Source organism: Lepisosteus oculatus, chromosome 2 (genome assembly GCF_040954835.1).
Source record: "Lepisosteus oculatus isolate fLepOcu1 chromosome 2, fLepOcu1.hap2, whole genome shotgun sequence".
Classification (NCBI taxonomy): Eukaryota; Metazoa; Chordata; class Actinopteri; order Semionotiformes; family Lepisosteidae; genus Lepisosteus; species Lepisosteus oculatus.
This window is the reverse complement of record NC_090697.1, coordinates 69,656,608-69,680,820: the sequence shown is the minus strand read 5'-3', so window position 1 is coordinate 69,680,820 and position 24,213 is coordinate 69,656,608. Positions and strand designations below refer to the sequence as shown.

At 44.0% G+C, this 24,213-nt stretch overlaps 1 protein-coding gene and 1 long non-coding RNA gene across 7 annotated transcripts; both read left to right on the top strand.

Moving 5' to 3' along the window:
• Positions 1-723: 723 nt before the first annotated feature.
• On the top strand, positions 724-2,563 carry LOC107079181 (uncharacterized). The gene is made up of 3 exons (XR_001480154.2): positions 724-767; positions 1,940-2,045; positions 2,355-2,563. It is a non-coding gene; the product is annotated as an uncharacterized lncRNA (long non-coding RNA).
• A 596-nt stretch (positions 2,564-3,159) lies between these two features.
• pax8 (paired box 8) lies at positions 3,160-23,149 on the top strand. Of its 6 annotated transcripts, XM_069182165.1 has the most exons (13): positions 3,160-3,397; positions 4,096-4,261; positions 11,883-12,006; positions 13,242-13,407; positions 14,242-14,439; positions 14,901-14,977; positions 15,869-15,994; positions 16,445-16,623; positions 17,200-17,320; positions 17,972-18,208; positions 18,716-18,817; positions 21,598-21,684; positions 22,981-23,149. In XM_069182165.1, the coding sequence occupies exons 3-13, from the start codon at positions 11,937-11,939 to the stop codon at positions 23,052-23,054; spliced, it is 1,437 nt and encodes a 478-aa protein (XP_069038266.1). In that variant the 5' UTR covers positions 3,160-3,397; positions 4,096-4,261; positions 11,883-11,936; the 3' UTR covers positions 23,055-23,149. The 6 variants fall into 6 exon arrangements, with proteins under 6 accessions (XP_069038266.1, XP_069038271.1, XP_069038288.1 ...); XM_069182170.1 differs by lacking the exon at positions 4,096-4,261; XM_069182187.1 differs by lacking the exon at positions 11,883-12,006 and having other exon boundaries at positions 3,161-3,397.
• Positions 23,150-24,213: the final 1,064 nt, after the last annotated feature.

Here is a 24,213-nt window from a genome sequence, read left to right as displayed (position 1 = left end):
TTAAAAAACATTTGGCCTGCGACTTGTATGTTGTGAATTTTGCAGATAGAGAAAATGTTTACCCATATTTGCGCAGGTATGGTATGTTATTAATTTATAGCTCATAGACTTTACGGTTCTACTGTACGATCAGTACGGACTCTTAAGTGATATCCAACCTACTTCAATACAGTGGAATCATACCAATTAATACAGATAAACGAATCTGATTTACCAGTAATATCTAGATATATTCTACAGTATTTGGAAGTATATTACAAAACAGAGACTAATAAAAAGATTATCCTAATTTGAAACAGACGTGTGATTTTAATCCCATTACTTAACCATCCTAATTTTGTTTGTTTTATATACAAAAAAGCAATAATTAAGCATTTCGGTATATTCTGACTAAACTAATGAGATATCCATCTTGGAGTTTTAATCCCCAGTTAAACTCTCTATAACCCTTCTCCCTCTCTCCTGTTCTTCCTCTCCCTCTTTCTGCGCCTCTCTCTCCATTTCACCCGAAGGCAAGGAGCCTTCTCTCCCTCCCTTCACTTCAGAGAAGATTTTCTTCCTTCTTCTTTTCAATTTTACGATTCGCTTTGGTCTCCCTTAGACAGTTTTATTTATTTCCAAACACTTGGCCTTTTGTCCCGGCGCAGTGGTGATGTAATGGTGTTTACCCTGGGTCGGGGATTGGTGGAGTGGAGCGCGCGCACACCTATCATTACCGCTGGACTTCAATCAGATAAGGCGGGGAGCCCGGAGTCCGCGGTCCGATCGTGAGTTAACTGCCCATTCACTGCTCCGAAACTCGGGGGTCACTGTTTCCTTTAATCTGCGTTAATGTAATTCTAGCGTAATCCCACAGTTAGTAAACAGGGGGCATGTTTCAGGCTCCTATAGCTACAGGTAAAATCGACAAACGATCTCTTGCCCTTTTCGCGTACAATTTAAAGGCTAGTGGCGACTCACACACAGCTTTGCAAACGAATACGTACGTACGTGTTTAGGATTCGTTCTTTCCTCTTCATAAAGCCAACCTAGGATGTCTGAATCTTATTATTATACATCGGGAAGCCGGTCAAACGATAAATGTTCTTTACAATATATGTTTCTGAAGAATACGCTTCTGTGACCCAAAGTACAAGAATGTTTCTGAAGAAATATTTCTGAAGAATGATAAAGGAAGGTTGCCAAGGTGAAGGGGTTTAGCGAACACTTCTTGAAGTTCCAGTCGGACTTCAAATGAAATTAGACGTAGTCGATCTATGTCCTCACGGGAGGGCGGTGTATCATTGCGTCCTTTAAAAACTATCAAAGATGGCACAAAGGATACGCGTTAAGCACTCCTTGAGTGCGGCTGTCTCTGGGCAGTGGTTCTGGAATCGGTGTTTTATGTCTCAGAAGCCATGCAGAAAAACTTCACTGTGGTAATGAACCATATGGTCCTATTTTGGAGGTCTTGCTCTGCAGACAGCGGTGGAGTCAGGCTCTGGGTCGCGCTGTTGAAGATGAGAGGAACCCTGCCCGGCCTGTTTGTTTTTCGGCACGTCAAAACGGCACCCAGGGTGTGAAAAAACACAACCTTTACTGGCACTATTTGAGACAAAAACACACATAGCACACCATCTCCACCTCCCCGGCCGGCCCAGAGCTCACCCGTCAATAATTCTAAAACAGCACCTTTTAAAACAAGGTCATATCACGATTTCCCTCATGATTCCGAGAGGAAACATATATCTGTTTTAACAACCGGAGTTTTCGACCACAGTTTGTTGTCCCCCCCAATGCCAAATCCACCGTTTGCGTCAACCTATTGCCCAACAGCATACGCCCTCTGTCACGATCTCAGGGCTGTTTGTATGGAAAGCGCTTTCCAACATATACAGTCCAAACAAGACAGCAGCACACAAGTATTCACACAGAACTGGGCGTTTCAAACCTTTTTTAGGGGCACAGCGCGAACGGAACCGAGGAGGCGGAGTGCCCGGGACCACTCCACGACAAGACGCCCTTCTCCCGGCGCCACCGCTGCCCATGGCGAATATGCAGGACAGGTTGGCACACGATCTCGGTGCTATGACCCAGTATGGGACGCGACCGCGGCCAGCGTGCTTACATACTGTACATGCGGTCGCGCTTTTGCGCCTAGCGCTGCGCTTGTTCATACCGCAAACTCAAAGAATTGACTGACACCGACACTTCTTCACGGACTCCAGCACGCAAAGGCACTGCAGGCGCTCGAAGGTGGACACAAAACACAAAACATACAAAACACGCACACGCACAGTCGTCAGATGTGTCTTTGGCATGACAAAAACGTTTGTAGTCCAGAGGTTCATTTTTTCCCCTATTTTCCCTTCCAGATATGGTTGGAATTCATGAACCGATGAAAGACACTTGGTAAAAGAGAGAGAGGCAACAGACAGCGCAGGAATGAAGAATAAAACGTTCTCGGTGAAACAGCAAATGTTGGACTGGGCACCCTGAAAAATCACTCTGAATTACGGGCATCTGTCTACACAATTGTGGAGTTGAAATTTGAAAAATGAAAAAAGATACTAATAATCAACCATATTCGGCAACGCCATGTTTTTTAAATGGCATTTTTACTAAATGTGTTTTATAATAACTATGGGGTTTAATCAAGAAATAATCTGACACAATCGCGTTTTGTCAGAAATATGAGGTAGAAAAACAATGATCGGTTATCAAATAATTGTTCCTTTTCTTTTTCAAAAACTAGTAATTGTGATATACATGAGCGAGCGACAATTGTGTTTAATACACCTCAATTCATTTATAATTTAGATTAATAGAATTAATACACCTCGATAACAATACAGCACCTGCAGTGGACTTAAACCAAATCATTCCAAATGGCCTCAAAATTGATTCAATAGAGAGTCGGAAATCGGTTTACATTCAACCACAGCAAATAAAGGAGAGCTCAAGGAAACGAGATTTCTGATGTGTTATTTCCGTAAATCCTCTTTAATTAGGAACTGTCTTTTACTCGGCGGAGAGCAGAGCCCGGGGTAGCTAGTTCCAGGAGCCACTGAACCGTGAGGGCTAGCGTAGACCACGCCCCCTTTACCTTAAACCCCACCCCTCCCAGTCCAAGTCCCTCCGTCCCAAAATCCTCCAGCCAATCGCGGGACAGTGCGGTCTGTCCTGCCGGACCAGGAGAGCGTGAGAGAAATAAAATCGGCCCTGGAACCAGCCGGTGATTAGAAACTTCCTAAAACCGCCGGTGAGCACCAGGACCGCCTCTTCCTCATTTCGCGTTATAGACAAGCGTCTTGCTGATAAATCTGGAAAAAAAATACACAGGGAGCCCCAGCGAGCCCACGTCGTTACAGAACCCGTGGATTTTACAGGATAGCTCTGACTGCGAACAAACGAACAGGTAAAATTTAAGAGTATCAAGGGATTATTATTATTTCGTCTTTGACTTTCTATAGTCTTTTAATGCTGACTGCAATATCGGTAGCCAACGTGTACAGTGCATGAACTCCGTGGATGATGGAAACAGATTTAGATGTGCTGTGGATCAGTTCAGAATACTGCATGCCGTTTCTGCATTGTCTTGTTGGATGTTTTTTTTTTTTTTTCCACCAAGAGCACGAGAGGTTTATTCACAGAGCTTGACCATTTGGTAAAGTAAACGGTCCGCCAGTCAAATCCATTAGTGGAGAAATACAGGAGGAGAAAGGAAATAATTAGGAACAGGGGGGGTAACAGGACGTCTTTGCTAGCTGGGGTTATAACCATGACGTAAGGAGAGCTCGCGTTTTTAAACCTCGCTGTTAGAAAACGCGAAAACAGTGTCTGTTTTGAGGCAACGTGGAGGAATGGTCTTGCAAGGCAAGAAAACAAATGCGAGTTGAAACGCGCGTCGCAGAGGTTATTATATCCGGAAAATGACTTTCGGAGAGAGGTAGATGTAAAATCAAGTAGATAACATGCTTAACAACAGACCAATAGATGCAGCTGTATGTATTGTATCACACACCCAAGTATACGAGAATGATGTCGCCTTAGTTAAAGCGTTTAAATTTCTTTAAAAGGATCCAAATTAATTCTTAACAATCTGTCCTTTTTCAGCCTGTTAAACTGCGCACACGGGAGCTCATTATTCGTTTGTGCCGACACTCCACATGGACTTATAAAGAAGCTCAGTGACAGGGACGTGCCCACAGCTCTAACACAGAGCACACTAACGTACAGCCAAGGGAGCCACACAGGACAATGTCCCACGCCACCGGACGAGGTAAAACATCATCAAATCCTTAAATTCCCCACACCGACTTCTCCACAGCCACGGGCTTCCTCGTTAGACAGATCGTTTTCACTGGAGCATCAGGCGACCCATTTTTAATAAGAACAATAACGATAATAATAATAATACTAATAATAATGCAAAACAATAGTACTACAAAACAAATACATAATACATGTTTTTTTTTGTTTTCGTTTTTTTTTATTCGGCTAATGATACCGTATTTTCCATCGCTAGATTGTCCCTGAAAATGCGCTTTACACCTGTACTTATTGTATCTTTTAGAAACGTGCACCTACGAGAGCAAATTGTGGCATTTGGTGAAAAATGTAAGATATATTCCGCGGCCTGAAAGACATGGTTATGATATTATTATATGAGCCATTAAACCAAGAGGTTAATATTCTGATCGCCCACTAGACATCTGAGTTGAGTTACCGCGCGTATCCCAGGCTGTATGACATTAAAAGACAAGGCAGTTGATTTCGCTCTGTTTTGGTGGAGATTGTGATACATGCGTACAGATGCATAATCTATATGAGACATGTATACATATTGGTCGTACGTATACAAATATACACCAAAAGCATGCAAGTGGAGAAAAGCAGATCTGTCTTTTTATTTAAAAGGCCACGGTCTAGCCGGGGGGATAAACACTATAATATCTTGCCAGACACTGAGTGTGTTGATTAATTAAAATATTCCGAAACGGCATCGATTTTTAAAAGTAAGAAATGAAGTACCCGGTAATGCTGAACAAAAACAGGTTCTGGAGCTTGGGCCTGCCTTGTCTGCTTTGGGAAAAAGCACCCCGGCGCCTGGTCTCACGCCTGTCTTCTCGTCACGGAAGTGGTTCATAGATGTTTGCGTCATACGAGCTCGATTTATACAGTACGGTACATTTTTCTATCGACTAGAAGTTAGCAAAGTGGAAAAATCGATACCGCTCATTGGTTGGCACTTAATCTTCATAAAAAAGAATGAATAAATTCTTCAATGCATCTAAAATGCTTCCTAATATTACGTGCAGGGCATGGTGTAGATTTTAATTAAATTGTTGCTGTTTTTGTAGCTAAAATACGATGGTTGTAGAGGTCAGCAGTATATTAGTAATGTATAATCTGATGTATTTTGCCCTGCACTTTTTTTTATTTATGCTAACACAACGTATTGCCATAAAAACAAAAAATGCTGTAAGGGTAAATCGGAAAAAGCGAAAGAAAAACAGAGACAGCAATGTTTTTTTTTAAAGAATTTACAAAAGAACATATTTAAAAGTTGTATTCATGCTGTATAATAAAAAAAACAAACAATACAAGATGAAATTGAAAATAGTTTCCCGTTTTTGTGGATGCATGTTTACTTTTTATTTTTTAAATATATAAAATCCCCTAAAGAAAAATTAGTAATACGTTCGTGTTTATGCAAGTGAATCAGACACTGATTTCAAAGTCAAATTAATTCCTTAAACGAAAAAAAAAGGTTCAGATCTGGGCGAAACACGAATTAGGTTGTAGAATTGTGTTTGCATTTTACAATAAACAATATGATTTATATGGTGACATTTTAGGTTTCAAAGAGGGCGAATCCCAGAGTGAGTTTGGAATTTAGGATGCCACGGATAAGGTATAGATTAATTATTCTGACAAGATAGGCAACTGTAACTTCAAATGATCCATAGCTCCTCAGAGACGGTTTCGTTTTTTTCAGAGCTCCGATTCTTTTCAGAAAAAGTCTTTCGGTGCATCAGAATTTATACAACAAGAGTAGAGCTTTCGAAGGGTTCGGACTCCAGAACTCAGAACTCCAGAACTCCTGCTCAGATGTCTGACGCAGTAAACGAAATATCACGTCTTTAGATAAATGAATAAACGGTGCTTGCAACATTCGTTTTCTGTAAACATTGAGAAGAAAACATTGACATTTTTATTATATAGCAATTATAATTATCTTAGATCATATAATATATAGCACTGGCATTCAGTTTATAAGTTCTGTGCCTCGTAGCTCAGAGAGCGCACTTGACGAAAATCAAGCCGCGAACTTGCCCAAAGATTTTCCTGACTGGCGTGCGACTCCTAAGTACAAAAAAAAATATGAGGACGCCTCATTGCACTGATACCTTAAACAAACGCCAAAATGTATTCAACAGACATAAAAAATAGGAGTGTTCGTGTGCCGAAGTTTAAAAAAGAAGAGCAGAATGTTTTACCACGTCCGCTATTTAACATTCAGCGCAACTGGCTCCTAACGGGCGCCCTGTCCTCGCTGCACTGCCCGCAATGGGATTTATACACGAATTGTATTTCATTCCAAGAATATCTGAGTAAAGTTGTAGTAAATAGATCGCACGTAACTCCAGAGCTGGAATGTGTTCACAAACCTCGCGACCGAACGCTAACAATAAGACACGAGGCACCCCGGGGCTGAGGAACAATCGCGCACTAATTTGGGTGTGGGTGGTAAATTTGTCAGAAAAGATGGTTTTATTACAGCTTTTACTTTCCCGACAAAGGCCGTTTCCTGAGAGGTCTGCCTTGGGAGTTAATTAAAAGTTAATTTAAGTAAATTGTGAAGGATCTGAAAGAGATGGGTATCTGTTGGCTTTGTCAGTTTAATTGCGGCTGTGATTGATCGGCGGGGAAATCTTTCATTTTCCTGGAGTGGCGTCCAGTGTCGTGTTTGTGTTTCTGAACACAGTCAAGGAAAGCCGGGTTTTCGCCCACTCCCCCTCTCTCTCTCTCTCCTCTCTGACTTTGTTCTTCCAATCTTCCTGGCTCGGCCTCTGCCGGGGAGTCTGCGATTTTGTGCCTGGTTCCTTTGGTTTTGTTTTCTCTATAAGTAAAAAGGCATTAAACATGAATCGTAACATTCAATCGTATTGTTGAATGTTGAATAATAATTACTACCTTAAAGCAAAACAGAACCCCCCCCCCCCCACACACACACACACACACCTTTTCTGCTTTTAGTTGATATCACAGCTCTGTTCTTTGTTGTCGGTGGGCTAAATTGTCATTAAGAATGGCAGGCGAGGATACAGAGCTGAAGAAGTAAATGGCGCCAATGCCTAGTCTCTGAAAGCTAGAGTATTACACTTTGCTGCTCTCTGTCGCTCAGCTCTGATCCTCCAGTCGTTTCCAAACCTTAAGCATTTTAAACATTCAAACAGTTTAACCGAAAGGGTTGTCGGTCTGCTAAACATTTAGGACCGAGATTTTCGGCACATTCAACTTTTTTTTTCTCTCACAGAGAGATCCGAATGCAGGTATTACTCACCACACTTTCCTTTTGGATGTGGTATTAATAAATTAGGGAAAACACTAATTGAAAAGCGAGCTGCAATCAAAATGGTTTTCTCAAGCAGGTAAGGTTTCTACGCTGGGGTGTCAGAAAAGAATTTTCCGTTTCGGAAATTCAACAAAGTGTTTTTTTTTTCTCTGTTCGCTCTTGTAGATTTTTATATAATATTTATTTTAAATATCCCCTTTTTACCTGTGAGAAATAAATGAAACTTTCGGATATAGCATGCACATTAATTTGCCTGGAAATTAACAAAGTTCCAGCTGTTTCTCATTTTACATGAAATCCGACAGCTTTATTCGGTTTTCATCTTGATATACAGTCACCCATTGTGATTAAGACAACACATTTAACACCTGACAGCAATACATTGCAATATTCTCTTGGTGTTTCCTATAGGAATCAAATCACAAATATTTCGGAGAGCGATTTCAATTAAATCTATCTTTAATATATTTAGTTTCTATTGTCGAAGTCAGTATCCACCGCGGGTGTTCCCTGGTACCTAAATTTAATTCGTGCCGGATTAGTGGGACATCCCATCTTATTATTTTTATGTAGGAAAATTCAGTTCCCGACAAGTTTCGAAATCTGACAAGAAATTCGAATGATGCTCAACGTCCTTCGTTCTTCAGACAGCGCTCATAATGTTTAATAGGACTATCACTAGTCTTTAATCACTAGTTATACACTCGTGAATGAATGTCATACTTTCCATCATTAGTATGGCTGTCAACAGTCGTAGAAATGAGTATTAATAATAATAATTTATGATGATGGTGATGATGATTATGATTATGATGATGATTATGATGATAAAAAAACGATCGGATAAAAGTCTCTCAGTCAGCATGAACTCACAAATTAGCAACAATGAGTGGGAAATTTATCTAGATACTGTACTTTCCTGTTTCGTCCACACCAACAAGACAGCTGAAACGCGCACACGCCGGCTCTTTGTAAAACAACGTGTTCATGACACGCATTCTCCGAATCTGTCAGTACTGAGAAAAATAACATGGAGTATTTCCCGTGTGCAAAATACGTTCACACCGAAATTAACTTGCATGGTAATTGATCATTTAATTACAATACGTTTTTGACTGCTGCTGTAGCATGTTTTTGACGGCACAATATCTAAGGCTGTTAAAATACAGCCGCAGTAATACTGCTAAACACGATATGGACTTCGTCAACAGTTCTTCAATCTGCACAAATATATCCAAGCTCGTTAGCCTTCACGTCACAGCTGTAATTACTATGTTATATTTTTATCTCTTGTATATTATTAACCATATATAACTTTTATTTAATACTGATATAACCAGGAAATTACTTTTGTTTTGCAAGCGTTTATACTTTGAACATCATTTAATCGTTAATTTATCATTATCAGTTATTTCGTTGCTTACTACTGTAATAATGTAATATAGATTAGGCAATTAAGGGGCTGTTAATCTTTTTTTCTCTATTATGTCTCTGTCTATCTCTGTCACCATTAAAATCAGCCATTATATGTTTATTCGCGATATAAATATTTTCTTAAAGAAATGAAACTATTGCGATAATGCAATATAGATAAGACAATTTAAAAAATGATTTTCCCCCCTCTTTCTTATGTTCCTATATCACTATTCATATCGGCCATTATTGTGATAAAATATTTTCTTTAAAAAAACGAGAACTAGAAAACCAAACAATTCAAAGACAAGTTCAGAAGTAACGATCCAGACCTTAAGGGAAACATCGGTAACGTAACGTAAACGAGTTGTTTTAGTATTTATGAAATGCCGGTCAATATTAATATCTTCCATTGTAGAAGCGCAAGTGTACAGACCTACAAAAACGTGTTAAATTCACATAATATAATAATTTTTAATCATCCCAAACTAAAGATAGCAAAATCTCTCACGGTATACGGAATATACCACGATTCTAGATTTATTTAGGGGGAAAAACAGTTTTTCTTTAAACCTTTACAAGTCAGCTTTTCACCGAGCTTGGGGATATTCGTTTTTTTTTTCTTAACGTAGTCAACGTTTCTGTCTCATTAAGTAAACTACACCGCATTTTAAACAACAACAAGAAAACAAACACAATGATCAATATTCATTCTCCACGCCCTTTCAAACAAGATTTTCAAGGACGTTGTTGTTTTTACTACTGGCGACTGTCTAAAAGGAGAGCACCATTTACTTCGTTGTATAAAATCAAGTTTTAGTTTTGCTCCAATACGTGTTTCAAAGAATTTGCGGAGAATTCAATCTACTGGCCCGTGAAACAACAAGACAACAAGGTATAGCAGTCTCAGAATCTCCCTGGCTCTCTTGCGTTTCCCGCTACGCAAATTACACCTGTTGGGCACGGCCGTTCATCAATGGTTGCTGTTGTTTAAATCTAGTTCAAAAATAAAACCGAATGCTAATGTTTTTTTAAAAGCAGAGACACGAAGGTCCTTTCAAAACTCTTTCTGTTAGTTTATGGAACAGAAGACATATCCCGTATCTCTACGGCTACAATATTAGAAAACGGTAGGAACTACATCCGAAATAATGACAAGATAACTTTAAAATATTTAGCCATCATTTTGTCTGGAAACCTTATAGTCTTATAATCTGGGGGGGATCTGTAAACGCAACACCAGTTTTCATTTCACTGGGGACTTTCAAAGGTGCGGAATGACACACGAAATTGTTACAGGCGGTTTCTGTTTCGAGTTCAATGCGGCCTATTCAAAGTGTGGGAGACATGGGGAGTGTATGCTTGCGTACGTGGGCCTCTGTTTGTCTGTGTGTTCCCAATTATGGGAGAACACGCTGGGGTAGTTTTGTTGAGGCCTCGGTCGCTACAGAGGCCTTATCGTCCGGTCAGGTGTAGGCAGTAATGGGATCCTCTTTCGAGACCGCGCCACTCTCTTGTCCCTGGCCTGTTCCCCTGGGGGGGACTCGGTTTTAATATCCTCCTGATCGGCGGAGCTTGGCGCAGAATTCTTCTACACATCACTAAAATCGCTAATAGCACAGGCCACCCCCTCCCCGATACACACACACACCCACCCCTCACTTCCTCCGGCGTCGCGTTTGATGTGGAAATGAAAGGTTGAGAAAGGACGAAGAAAAAGAACGAGAAAAGGGTCTTGCACAATGGGTTAAATTAAAATGGAAGGGGGCGCTTAGCGAGTTACTGATGCAGACCGGAGAGGGTCAGAGCCGGGGAGAGGGACTGAGAGAGCGATTGAGAGGCGAGAGGAGGAAGACGTAAACAGAAATAAACAGCTGTGTGTCCCAGTATAATCTAACCACTCACGCATTTTTTTTTTTGCTGACTCCTTTATCCAGGTCGACATACTATCAACTATCTGTCAAATATTAACCGTATAAACCACATACTGTGGAACGGTGTAAATCTAGTACCGTATAAAGGTACAGTATCACAGTATCAGAACTACGAATGTGTTAAAAAAGATGGGATTACTGTATGTGCTTTGGAATACTGTGTATTTGTTTTCCTTTTGTATAAGCAAAGTGTACGATGATTTGAATAGCCCCCCCAGGAAAGTAAACTGTAATACTTCAATCTATTTTTTTACAGATCCTGTTGCTGCAATATTCCCCTCTTTTGGTTAGAAAATTGTAGGAACTAGTCTCCATAACCACACCTCAAAACACACACAAGGCTTTGGAGGAACTCAGTAGTGCTTAAGAATGCTTTCTGGAAGATGACCGAGCTGCAGGAACAGGTGTGAACACCTGAAGTCAATTCTTTTTGGCCAAGTGTAAAATCAATTCTCAAAAAGCGAGGAATGGACCTCAAAATAACATTTTCTAAGCAGTGTATCTTTTAAACTCACACTTAACTTAAAAGCTTACATAGTGGTATAGTGTTTAGGATATCTTTCAAAATATTTGTAATTAATTTCTCAACCTTGCATGTGTTTTGTTTTCCAAAGATATCAGGCTCAGAGATTGCTCTGTCCACATCAGACCTGAAAAATAGTTTAAAGGAAGTAGCAAGGAAAACTACAATTTAATGTTAAATTCTGTGAGATTACAAGAACTACGGTTCCTATTGCATCTTTAAAAAAGCAAAGACGAAAAAAAAACAGGAAACAGAAAAAATCTGTTTATGCTTGTATGTACATATGCAAGCAATTTGGCTTTAGTAGTGTGGACTCACTGCATGAAATGCTGGCCTTTCCTATTGATTATAGAGGTTATAGAGGGGACTAAGTGTTTATATATACAGTATATATAAGCCAGCATTGCAGGCAGGCTTACTGCTAAACTCCCTGCCTTCTGTGTCTCTGTAGGAGCCCTTGGAACACGAAGTCTAGAATTCAGAGCTGGATCTCACAGCCCTTAGAATGTGGAAGACATGCACAGAGTTGTCTAGACCAGAGGCTGTAAAAATACTAGCTAGATCCGACATGATTGGTTAGTTGCCCTTTTTTAACACTTTTAAAATGCTATAAAACCTTTCCCTGTTATTGCTCAGATTAAACTACATCAGAAGAAATATATACATGTTCACAGGTTATAATGTCCATAGATGTTTCATAATTATACTTTGTGGGCCTTTGTTATGTCCCTTCTAAAATGTAAATCATTAACTTCACAAGCTGTGTTGTAACGTTTCTGGTACTGCTTTGAACCAGCTCTGAAGTACCATTTCAACAGTTCTTTTGTACCAGGCAAGTTGTACATAGTGCTTCTTTAAAGATATTTATTTCACTGGGTCTCTGTGACAAGACTAGTGAGGGATTACAATGAAAGAGTACAAGACTGGGGCGTTTGAGACTGATAACAGGCACCTCATTGACATAGTGCTGTAAGACAATGAAAGCACAATTTAAAACACTTAGAGAATTCCTCTCAGCCACAATCAGCTCTGGAAAGGGATATTTCAACAGCTGACTTTGTATGATGGGAATGAGACGTTGCTTTTAGCATGTTTCAGGGAGGGATGTGAGGGGCAAGAGGGAGACGACCTCTGTACCTTCTCTCCATGTGCAGTATGGTGGCTTGCAGTTTGTTAGGGTTTCCCCACACATGAATTGCTCTGGCAACATCTTAGAAAAGATGATGTCAGTTCTGATGAAAATTAAAAAGACAAAAATAAAGTCCTTCACACATCAAGAACTAGGCCCAGTACAGACTCAGGGCGGCACGATTCTGAGCTACTTGTCCACTTCCTCTCTGCTGCCTCGGTCCAGTTGGTGCTGTCCCTTCCCTGCCTTCTGCAGGTCCTCAGCACTGACCGCACAGCAAGTACACACATCACTGCACACGAGAAAGAAAAGCCTGCCTGACTCAGGACTCCCCACTCCAACAGTGTTACAGATTTAAAAAAAAGAGAGAATTGTGAATGTTGTTTTTTTTTTAAAAAAAACTCATTTACTCAGACAATGAAGGAAAAAAAAATACAAATTTCTTCTCTGTCCTAAAGCACTATTTGTAGGAAAGAGGTCAGGCCATGCTTACAGCTTGTATTTACAGCGGAAAAACTTTCTGTTCTGCATATCAATGTTTCTCAGACTAGAGATGAGGGTCTGAATGTGCTCCTAGTTTCCATGTCACATCTCCTGTCAGGACACATGTAAAGTCTGCAAGACAGCGCTCCTGTTTCCGGGGCTGTGGGGTTAACGTTCGTATCCGTCCTCCTCCCCCAGGGCATGGGGGTCTAAACCAACTAGGCGGGATGTTTGTGAACGGCCGGCCTCTGCCCGAGGTGATCCGGCAGCGCATCGTGGACATGGCCCACCAGGGGGTGCGGCCCTGCGACATCTCCCGGCAGCTCCGCGTCAGCCACGGCTGCGTCAGCAAGATCCTGGGCCGGTAAGACTGCCCCCTCCCTTGCCCCCTTGCAGGTCCGCCGCTCAGCCCCAGCTCCCCAACACGCAACAGTTCGTGCACCGCGCCCACACTTTCTCATACAGCTGCAGTGTATCACCCTGCAACTCCCAGCTGGCGGCCCACTGGAGCTTAGCAGGTGTGATCCTGGATGGGAGATCTCCTGCGGAAGCTGAGGCTGCTGCTGGAAGAGGTGTTAGTGGGACCAGTAGGGGGCGCTCACCCTGCGGTCTGTGTGGGTCCTAAAGCCCCAGCACATTGACAGGGACACTATACTGTAAAAAGGCGCCGTCCTTCGTATGAGATGTAAAATAGAGGTCCTGACTCTCTGTGGTCATGAAAACTCCCAGGGTGTTTCTCGAAAAGAGTAGGGGTGTTACCCTGGTGTCCTGGCCAAATTTCCTCCTGGCCTTTATCAATCATAGCCTCCTAATAATCCCCCTCTATGAACTGGCTTCATCACTCTGTTCACCTCCCCACTGATAGCTGGTGTGTGGTGAGCGTACTGGCGCACTATGGCTGCCGTCGCATCATCCAGTGTGTGGATGCACACTGGTGGTGGTGGAGGGAAGTCCCCATTGCCTGTAGAGCTTTGAGTGGAGTGTCCAGAAAAGCAGTGTATAAGTGTAAGGAATTATTATATACACACTGCCGCAGCACTGCAAACGCACAATGTATTGTGCACATTTTGCAAAGCTGATGTGCTTTGGACGTTTGCAACACACATCACTGAGGAACAGGAGGCGTGCCGCCATTGATGAAGGACGTGCCGAAAAGAGCAGACTCACGGCTCTCTTTATCTCCCTCTCTGTGCCACAGGTACTATGAGACGGGCAGCATCAAGCCCGGAGTGATCGGCGGCTCGAAGCCAAAGGTGGCCACTCCGAAGGTGGTGGAGAAGATCGCGGAGTACAAGAGGCAGAACCCCACCATGTTTGCCTGGGAGATCCGGGACAGGCTGCTGGCCGAGGGAGTGTGTGACAACGACACTGTCCCCAGCGTGAGCTCCATCAACAGGTGGGCAAGCAGGGCAGCTCGCATCAACTAGTGACCACCACCGGTACCGGTGCTCTTGTCTTTCATCTCTGTAATTAAACGTTACGCCACGAAGATGTTAAATGAATAGCCCGGCAGGCTAATTAAAGCATCACATCAGTCAGTTTAAATGTTTGCTTTTGATCTTGTTCCCTTCCTGAGAAAGGGGGCAATTGTTGCAGCCGTGGGATATGGTCCATGAATGAGGTTTTCCATGCTTTTGAAATATAATCTAGAGTGAGTGTAGATGTGGGTCGGTGGAGATGACAGTGGTGTGTGTCTGCGTGAAATGGATGGTCAGTGTGTGCGTGCCTGGGTCTGCGTGTGTGTGTGCCTGGGTCTGCGTGTGTGTATGCCTGGGTCTGTGTATGTATTCTACTTGCCTGTGGAGACTTGAAAGCTCCAATTCAGGTGAGACTGAGGACTCTTCTCCTGTGTTGCAGGATCATCAGGACAAAAGTGCAGCAGCCCTTCAACCTCCCACTGGACAGCAAGGGGCTGAGTCCAGGACACACACTGAGTGAGTGAACACACTGAGCAAGTATAAACTCACTGAGGTAGTACACACACAATGACTGAGCACACACACATGGAGGTAGTATAAACACTTAGTAGTACACCCACACTGAATGAGTACACATACATTGAGGTATTACACACACTGAGTGTGAATACATACCTCATACACATATGAGGCAGTACACACACTCACAACATTGAGTGCATTCACACTACACACACTAAGGGAATACACACAACACTCACTTATTAAGTACACAATCCCTAGAGACACTGGGTGAGCACACACATCACACACGCCTCATACAAAATGTACATAAACCTCTCACACGTGAGTACTCACACAGTGTACACAGCTCACACACTGAGTGAGTACAGGCCCCTCACTCACCGAGTTAAGCACTTCTGCTCTAACTCACATGCAGTGAAGACATGCATCTCCAATATGCACCACTCTTTGAGAATGTCAGCACTTATGAGCTGGAGTAAGAGGGTAAGCACTAGAGCTTGTCTAACAGTGGAACCCACCAGACGACATTCCAGATGGAATGGATGTGCCCCGTCTTTCCTGTCTTAATTTGTTTTTTACATTTATCTTCTCTATCTTCAGTCTTTTGTCCTCCCTTGGTTTGTTTCTTTTTCCTTATCTCTCTCTCTTGATCTCTTATTCTTTATTTCTCAGCAACAGCCAAATACCGTCTCCTCTGTCTGGCCAAGATGTCTTCACACCAGTCTTCCCAGTCTCTTCTCTTTCTCTCGCACTTGTTTTGCTCTCTTTACCGTAACCCAGCACTTTCGGGTGTCTGCTTGTCCAGCTCTCTTCTCTCTTTGTCCACCACTTGCTCTGCTCTTCGCCGCCGGTCTGTCCTTCACACCCTGTCCCCTCTCTCAGTCCCCAGCTCGGCAGTGACCCCCCCTGAGTCTCCCCAGTCCGACTCTCTGGGCTCCACCTACTCCATCAGCGGACTGCTGGGCATCACCCAGGGCGCCACCGAAGGCAAGAGAAAACACGACGACAGTGAGTCTTCTGCTCTCCCTCTCTCTGTCCATCCCCACTTCCTTCCTTCCCTGTTCTCTCCTCGGTCCCGTGCCTCTGTCGCTATAACCTTTGACCTTTGACCTCGTGGTCCTCTGCATTACTAAACATAGTTGACTAGCTTTTTCAAAAAGTGTCACAGGCTTTCCAGGCCCTGAAAATGAGAAAAAAACAAGGCGTGAATGGACCTCCTGTTTTTTCACTGCTGAGGTGATTGGCTAGTGGGGCTGGCACTCCACAGCCAGGCAGGTACAGGGGTCATCGCCATGAGCTGAGATGGAAAGACCCAGTTGGCGATTTCGAATTTCGTACAATCACAAAAAATAGTTGCCATTTCTTTAATGTAAAAAGGAGGAGTTCTTAGGTAAATACAGCCGCTCCCCCATCCTCTATACTGCGTGCTCAGGCACTCAGTCTCTGCTGTGTCCCCAGGTGACCAGGAGAGCTGCCGCCTCAGCGTGGACTCGCAGGGCAGCGGCGGAGGTCCCCGGAAGCAGATCCGCCCCGATCACTTCCCCGCGCAGCACCTGGACGGCCTGGACTGCAGTTTCGACAGGCACCACTACCCCCCGGACACCTTCGCCTCGCCCAGCCATGGCAAGACGGAGCAGGTAGGGAGACTAGGGCGGCCACCGGGCAGAACACACCAGTCATCCACACACAGACTGAGAAAAGAGGCCCCAATCAATCGCTGAGGCCAAATCACAGGCGCTGTCGGCCACTCACAGAAGGAGGATACATAGACAGGGGAAAATCGGCCAATCACAGACAGAGAAAGTGCCTAGATACGTCAGTTTAAATTAACAACAGGCTGAACACCACAAGCTGATATATTCTGTATGACAGAAAATGCCAGCAAGGAAAAGTCAATGGTCCTCCGACTCTGCTGGCCTAGGTTAGAAAGACTCTGTAGTTCCCAGACTAACGTTGGCCACACGCGTGCACTAAGAAACACTAACTCACAGATTTGCAGCAGTATCTGACCAATCACGGCTAGAGCAGGGAAATACTGACCAATCAGGTTTCAGCCCATGTGTTTCACGAAACAGCAAGGTGGGCAGCGGCATGTTAAAGCACACGCTCTCTCTCTCTCTCTCTCTCTCTCTCTCTCTCTCTCTCTCTCTCTCTCTCTCTCTCTCTCTCTCTCTCTCTCTCTCTCTCTCTCTCTCTCTCTCTCTCTCTCCTAGGCCCTTTACCCCCTCTCGCTCATCAACGGTAGCTTAGAGGAGGGCAAGGCCGCCCTCTCTACATCGACAGCTGCGATCGGTCGGAATCTCACGGCCCACCAGGGCTACTCTGTAGTGTCAGGTAAGAAGCTATCACAGCAGCAGTTCTGTGTCATCATCACCCATGTCTTCATCACCCTTCCTGGCCCTTTGACACTCGACCTGTGAAAGGTCCAGCTCCCAGATTTGTTTTCCTGCCTGCACTGTTAATAATTTCCTACATGAGCAATTTAAAATGAAAGGAGACCCATTCAGATTAAAACTATTTAAAAGTATTTGCATTTCTTCATGGGTTATTTTTACGTAAGACTCATTGGAAATGTTCTGCACAAAGACTGAAAAGCAGACAGTTAGGGTTCTATGACAGCACCGGCTCTGAAATAAGTCTTGCTGACCAGAGCCAGGTAATGCTAAATTTATCAGGCATAGGCAGAAACATGACAGTCAGTAATTAGTAGATGTTGTGCCTGTTGCCAAAAGTACTTTTCGTCCAACAAGCAACAAAAAAACACTGACAGCTAAGATGAGTCCATTTACTGTTTGAATTGACTCTCATTTAATAACTATGCACTCATATGTTAAGCTTCATGTTTTCTTTTTTAATGCATGCATCCAATTTTTGTATCATTTTTCTTTATTTTTCATTAATCCATTCATTTTACTTTTTCTTTTAATTTCCTTGATCCCAATCTCTCCCACCCTTTTCTGCACACTCCACCCTGGTTGACTTCAGACCACCTGCAGCCCCTCCCACTGTGTCTGAAACAGGAAGTCTCCCTAGAAGTGCCAAACTCCAGCTCCTCCCCCAGTGTCATGCCTAATCCGGCCTTCCTTGAGCTCCAGCCAATCCAGGCTGCCGTCTCTGTCAGCAGCAGTGGTGGAGGCTCCTCCCACCTGTCACATGCCTTCAACACTTTCTCTCACCATGCCCCAGTGTATGGGCAGTTCAGCAGTCAGCCCCTAATCGCAGGTAATGTGACCTGGCTGTGTCTTTCCGGTGCCATGCCATGCCAGTTCACCAGATGCCCCTGTTGAGCTCTCTTCAAGAATACTGTACCTACAGAAAGTATTTATTTTTTCAGAGCTTTTAGATCTTTTATACTAATGAAGGATCATTTTTACTTCCTGTAAGGTTTCACAAGGGTGTGCAGAGGCCCGCATGAAACATGCATTTTGATATATTACTCTCGCAGAGAATTCCTCCAATGATCAAGCTCAACAACATGGAACTCAAATTCAGATCTACTCATATATTTTTAACTAGACTTCAGCAGTTAGCACAGATGAGTAGTCTTATGTTATGAAGGAGGTGTAGCTGTTGGTCAGATTTCCCATCTCCTTCTGTCCCTGACAGCTGTGCCATACTGTCTGTTAATCAATGGCCCAGCACCCCAGAGGCTGTAGTTCTTAATTCTGCAGTGCCACCGGTTGGCACATGGTATTGTTGTGCTCTAATCGTGCTTTCATGTCATTGCAGGTCGGGACATGGTGAGCTCCACTCTCCCTGGCTACCCCCCACACATCCCAGCCAGTGGTCAGACGGGCTACTCCTCCTCTGCAATCGCTGGGATGGTGGCAGGTAAGGGCTTAGTGGGACACAGAGAGAAAACCTGTCCCATACAGGGCTCCTAGGATATTCTGGCAGCTTGTGAGAGCTAAAATTTGTATCCCTCTTCAGGACGTAGAGGGTGAGTCAGCTAGAAGTAGCCACATGGTTGACAATAAGAAATCCACTCTAGATAGAATAATACTAGTAGTAAATCATACTAATAATACTAGCTGTAGTCACTAATACTACCAGAGCCAGTAATGCGGTTCATAGTGCTGATGCCACAGCATTACAAAACATTTAGTCTGTAGATCTGCAGCCTCCAAGATAGATAATAGACCCACATTTGCTATTCGTATGTGTTCTGTAGCCAATGGCTAGTGGGTACTTGTAGGTGAGTCATCCTGCAGGAGGTTCTGATTGAATATGTCAGCTGAACCAGGGCTCAGCTCCACACGCCTTCAGACTCAGGTCAAGTTCAGGCTCTGTTCAATTACGTTTACGCAGAACATCATGTTTCACGAGGGACCTGCTTTTCTTGGAGCTGGAGAAAGTTTTACCAGCGTTGTTCAGCCCAAATTGGCCCAAAAACAGCCATGGCGTGCAGAAAACCATATCGCACGCACAGCGTCTACTGGACGACTCCACACAACTGTACTGCCCATTTTACCCACGCTACCCTCTCCACATTGTCAGCACAGGTTGACCTCTTGTGTGTTAGTGTTGGCTGTTCGGCTACACACAGAAACTTGAGAATGCAGGACAAAACCAAGACTGAAGGTTGCGGGGATTGGTTTCTTTGATGTAGTTTGTCACAATATTTACAAACCCACTTCTGACACAGTGAAAATGCCCATGGCAGGAGAACGGTAGGAGAACGGTGAACGCTGAAGGAGAGGGGTCCAGGACAGGGAGAGAGAGAGGGACAGAACGGAGGGAGGCCGCTCTCCCACACAGGGAAGAGGCCGAGCCCGGGGCCGAGCTGTGCTCGATTAACGTGAGGGAGTTAATCAGTAGCCCGCTCCGCCTGAGGCGCAGGCCGATCGGGACGAGAAGAAACAGGACCGGGGGCCTGGGGTTCCGCCCTGCTGCCCAGACCCTGCTGCCTGATTTGTTGATAGCGCGTTGCCATGGAAGCCATGAGGCCCAGCCGGGTGCGTGCGTGTGGCGGTTTCAGGGTTCCGGGGAGCTGGCTTGGGTGGGGAGGGGGGCGCAGACGAGCAGGGTGGGGAGTGTGGGGGGGGTATGTGATGTGCGTTTGTGCGCTGTGCCTCTTTTTTTATTTGAAATCTGCCCTTTGAAGCGCGAAATGAGAAGGCCTGATTTATTATTTTTCTATTGGGTTGGCTGTGGGGAAGCGGTCATACACAATTACTCACGGGGAGGTGGAGGGAGGGGAGCTGGGGAGAGGAATTCAATCCTGCCTGCATAATTACCAATTAAAGATCGGAATGTTTTAAAAAAAAAAGGAAGAACGAAGGCAAGACTAAAGAGGAAGTGAGAAATGTAGGGAGAGCAGGGCATCGGGGGAATGAGCACTAAGAAGAGGACACACAGACTGACTTTCCGCACCAGCGGTCTGCTGGATTTGACCCCCAGCTATACACAGAGTCTGCAGATTAATGGTTTACAAGCAGTCTTAACCGTTAGTGAATTATGTGCAAACTCTTGACCAGATGCCTGTAGAGACACATAAGCAAAATTGAGTCACACACACACACGCACAAATGAACACGCATGCACAGGCTTGCAGAGACTCGCATCGCCGTCACGTTCAAGGGCGCATTTTAAAATTGCAGGTTCGTGAACAGGTTCGGCCATAAACACAGGCGTACTTAAACCTAATCCAGTCAAATCCGCCCCCTTGTTTTTAAAGGAGCAACGTCACATCACACAGATACTGCCTTATTAGCAAGAGCCCAACTGTGCAACATCAAACAGTCATCATCGCCATTAAAAGTGCAGCCAAAGTCAAGAACAGCTGTACTTTGAAATACAATTGCTGCACATTATTTACTACTCATCCAGAATCTGTACTAAGTTATAAGTTTATTGTGTAGGTTATCTTACTGCAATTCAGGGCCTGAACTATATAATGGCCAATTACCTAGTTAATAGATGTTGTTGGCGTTCTGAGCAGTAATTGTCCACAAATGCTTTGTGGGTTCTGAAAGAACTTCATTGTGAACATGCTTCTACTGCATTTCACTTGCTTACATGCTTTGTGCTGCGGAATAGGAGGAAGAGGGTTTGCTCAAGAATCCCATTCTGTCATGGGTGTGGAAGGAAGGTGGTCTGATTGCACCAAACTGTGGTGGGAACAAGCAGAAACACCCTTGTGAGGGGCAACCTGGCCAACACTTTCTTCCCAAGCGGGTCTCAGCCCCTCAGTGATGTGGTAACATGCCTACTTACTGCAATGCAGCCTGGACTCTGAGTCCCAGTGCTGCAGTGCCCTTCCACCCTGCCTGCTTAATGAGAATCAAGCTGAAACCCATCCCACGTAAACTCTCTACCTGCCATCGTCCAGCTGTCAAGAGTCCTGCATGCCGATTCTTTGCAGCAGTATAGAATATTTCTCAAGCTTCCTGGTCACAGGGTGCTGGAGATCTGGTTTTGTCCTGCATCCTGCTTCTAAAGTCAAACTGAATTTGCATACTACTGAACTGCTTCTCTTAGTGGTCTTGCAAGGGGTTATGATAACCAAGCCGAGAGCGAATGAGGTGTGCTAACTGAGCACCTGTCAGCCCAGTGCGGATTGGTGTGTCAGGGACTGACACGCAGGTCTTGTGTGCCCTGTGTTTCCCCAGGTGGAGATTACTCAAGCAATGCCTACGCTCACTCCCCCTACACCTCGTACAGCGAAGCCTGGAGGTTCACTAATTCCGGAATACTGGGTGAGTCAGGCTCTTATAAACCTCTGCAGTAGAATACTCCCACAGTGAGTACAGGTGAGGGCTGCAGTATGGCATGGCGAAGGAAATACATGAAGAAAACAGTAAAAGCTCCAAAATGACTGTTTTAATCCATCTGTTAAGGAAACGGAATGTAATCACCACTCCAAGCTAAAATGTTTATTTCCCCAAACATGCTTTCTACATCTTGTAGGGCAGGCAGTGTCAGGTTACAGACAGCCTTTCAGAAACTGACATGGCACATTCGAACAGACCCTCTCCCTGAGGTTTTCTCAAATCAAGCAGTGTCTCTGGTGTGGTTTTTTTTTAAAACGGACAAAAGTGATTTGAACACCACCACCAAGATCAACGTTACTGCAGCAGCAGAACACAGATACGCACAGAGGGTATCACTGTGTGTCTGACGGCACGCAGGTCACAAGTCCCCAGTGCTCACATGACAGGCCACATGTCACCTGCGAGAAAACAGAACTCTGCTCTCAGCAACAAGTTACCAGGGGGTGGGGTTTACCTGTAGGTACTGGCCAGTCACAGACAATACCTCCATTCTGGTGAAACAGCAAGTCTCTGACTAGGCATGGGTGCTGCTGTTATAAATTAATATGTCCAGTAAAGTTTGCCCCCTGGGGTATGAGTGTCTCACTCAGCTGAGCCAGGCAACCATGGGACACACAGCAACCTCTCTAAACTAATCTTTTTAGTTATGTTAAAAATGAAAAAAGTGAAAACGTGCACCAAACTACTAATTATTATCCATGACAAATGTAGTACTGTACTACTAATTAGCTCTCAATCGTTCTTGCGTTTCTGTGGTTGAGACACGGTGTGCTTTTATTTCAGCAGCTAGTTTGTTTCCCTGGCTTCTCTGTGACAGACTGTGGGAAGTGGGGTGTTGTAGAATACTAACCCAGGCCAAGCGTGTGAGTGACTCATGGTGCTCTCAAGCTTGTGGACCTGCAGGAATGCAGATCTTCAAGGGCAGCAGGAAACTGGACAACCCAAACGTGTTTCATCAGTCGAAACCCCAGCCGGAAGCTAGGGGAAGTCACTTTGAAAAATCCAATCTGAAAATCCGACCTCGCCATTTACAAAGGTCGATAGCTATAAATTGTTTTCAAAACCGCTCTGGTCTCACAGCGTAGTACTCCACAACTCTACACGGAGCTCTTAGAACACAGTGCAAAGTGGGCCTTTTTAAATGAACTCTGTTGAGGAAGGGCGAGTCTGAGAGAACAAGAATATAAAAGTAATTGCAGTGTCTCTCCACCTGTCCAACAGGCTCACCCTACTACTACGGTTCTGCAACACGGACAGCGCCTCCTTCTGCCGCAGCAGCCTATGACCACCTCTAGTTCCCATGGGAACCCAAGAGCCGGGAGTTGGAGGTGCAACACTGAACGTTATAAGACTTTTTTAGCACGCAACGCACAAAGGCACTCTGATGCTATCTTTGTCTCTTACTGAGATGCTGGGTCTTCTTCACAGAGTTACGGAAAACATTTGTGATGCACAGCGGGTTTGTCTTCTTCCAGCGCATGAGAAGAAGAGGGAACTCAGAGAAATATCAGCAGAAACCTGCGCTGAACCCCCAGTCTGCTCTGGACAATAGTCAAATGATGGGGTGGATATACTGTAGCATCTATGAGGACGAAGGGACTGGACGGAACTCCCAACATCTTCCAACTTTTTTGTGTGTTCTCCTACCCACGAACCCTAAACCCCAGTTTTACAATGGAACCAAGCCGAGCCATTTTAGGATACCCAATGTTTTCTTCTGGATCCACATGTGATGAAATGAAGGATCTGCAGGCAGGGATGACCTTGCTGTGTAAGATGACAACCAAGTGTCATCTGCATTTCACTTTGCCGGGACAGAAAGTGCCCTCGACACGGGCATGCTTGTTAACACACACGCACGCAGAAATAAAACCCCACCCAAACACACGTTCCAAAAAATGAGGCTTGGTCTGCAGCAAACAAACCCTTGCTTCTCAGCAAAACAAACTTTTAGCAGGACATTAAAGAAAAGAAACAAAGTTTTGGTCAGAAGTGAATGTTACATTTTGTTTTTAAAATACATTGACCTTTTATTCAAGCTAAATGAAATTTCATCAATGCAAGAAAAAATACAATTCAATTCCAATAGGATCTGGTCTGTAGGTTTGTTCTGTTATAATATATGTAAAATATATTGTATAATATATATTATACATGGAATATATGTCATACAAGGAACATATATTTTTCCGAATGATTGTGTCCTTTGAGATAATGCAGTTGCTAGGAATTCTGGGAATGAATATGAATTAGTCCGTGGTGTTTCACAAGACTGAAAAAGAGCGGAGTTAGAGGTCTGTTCAGACAGTTCTTCCTCGCGCTGCTGGGAAACGTGATGATCTCATTAATGTTCATTCCAATAACAAGTAGATGTATCTGAATAGATACTCTAAGGGATTTAGGGAGTACTTGTGTGGTAAAGGTTTGGGACACAGTCTGAGCCCACCAAAAGGA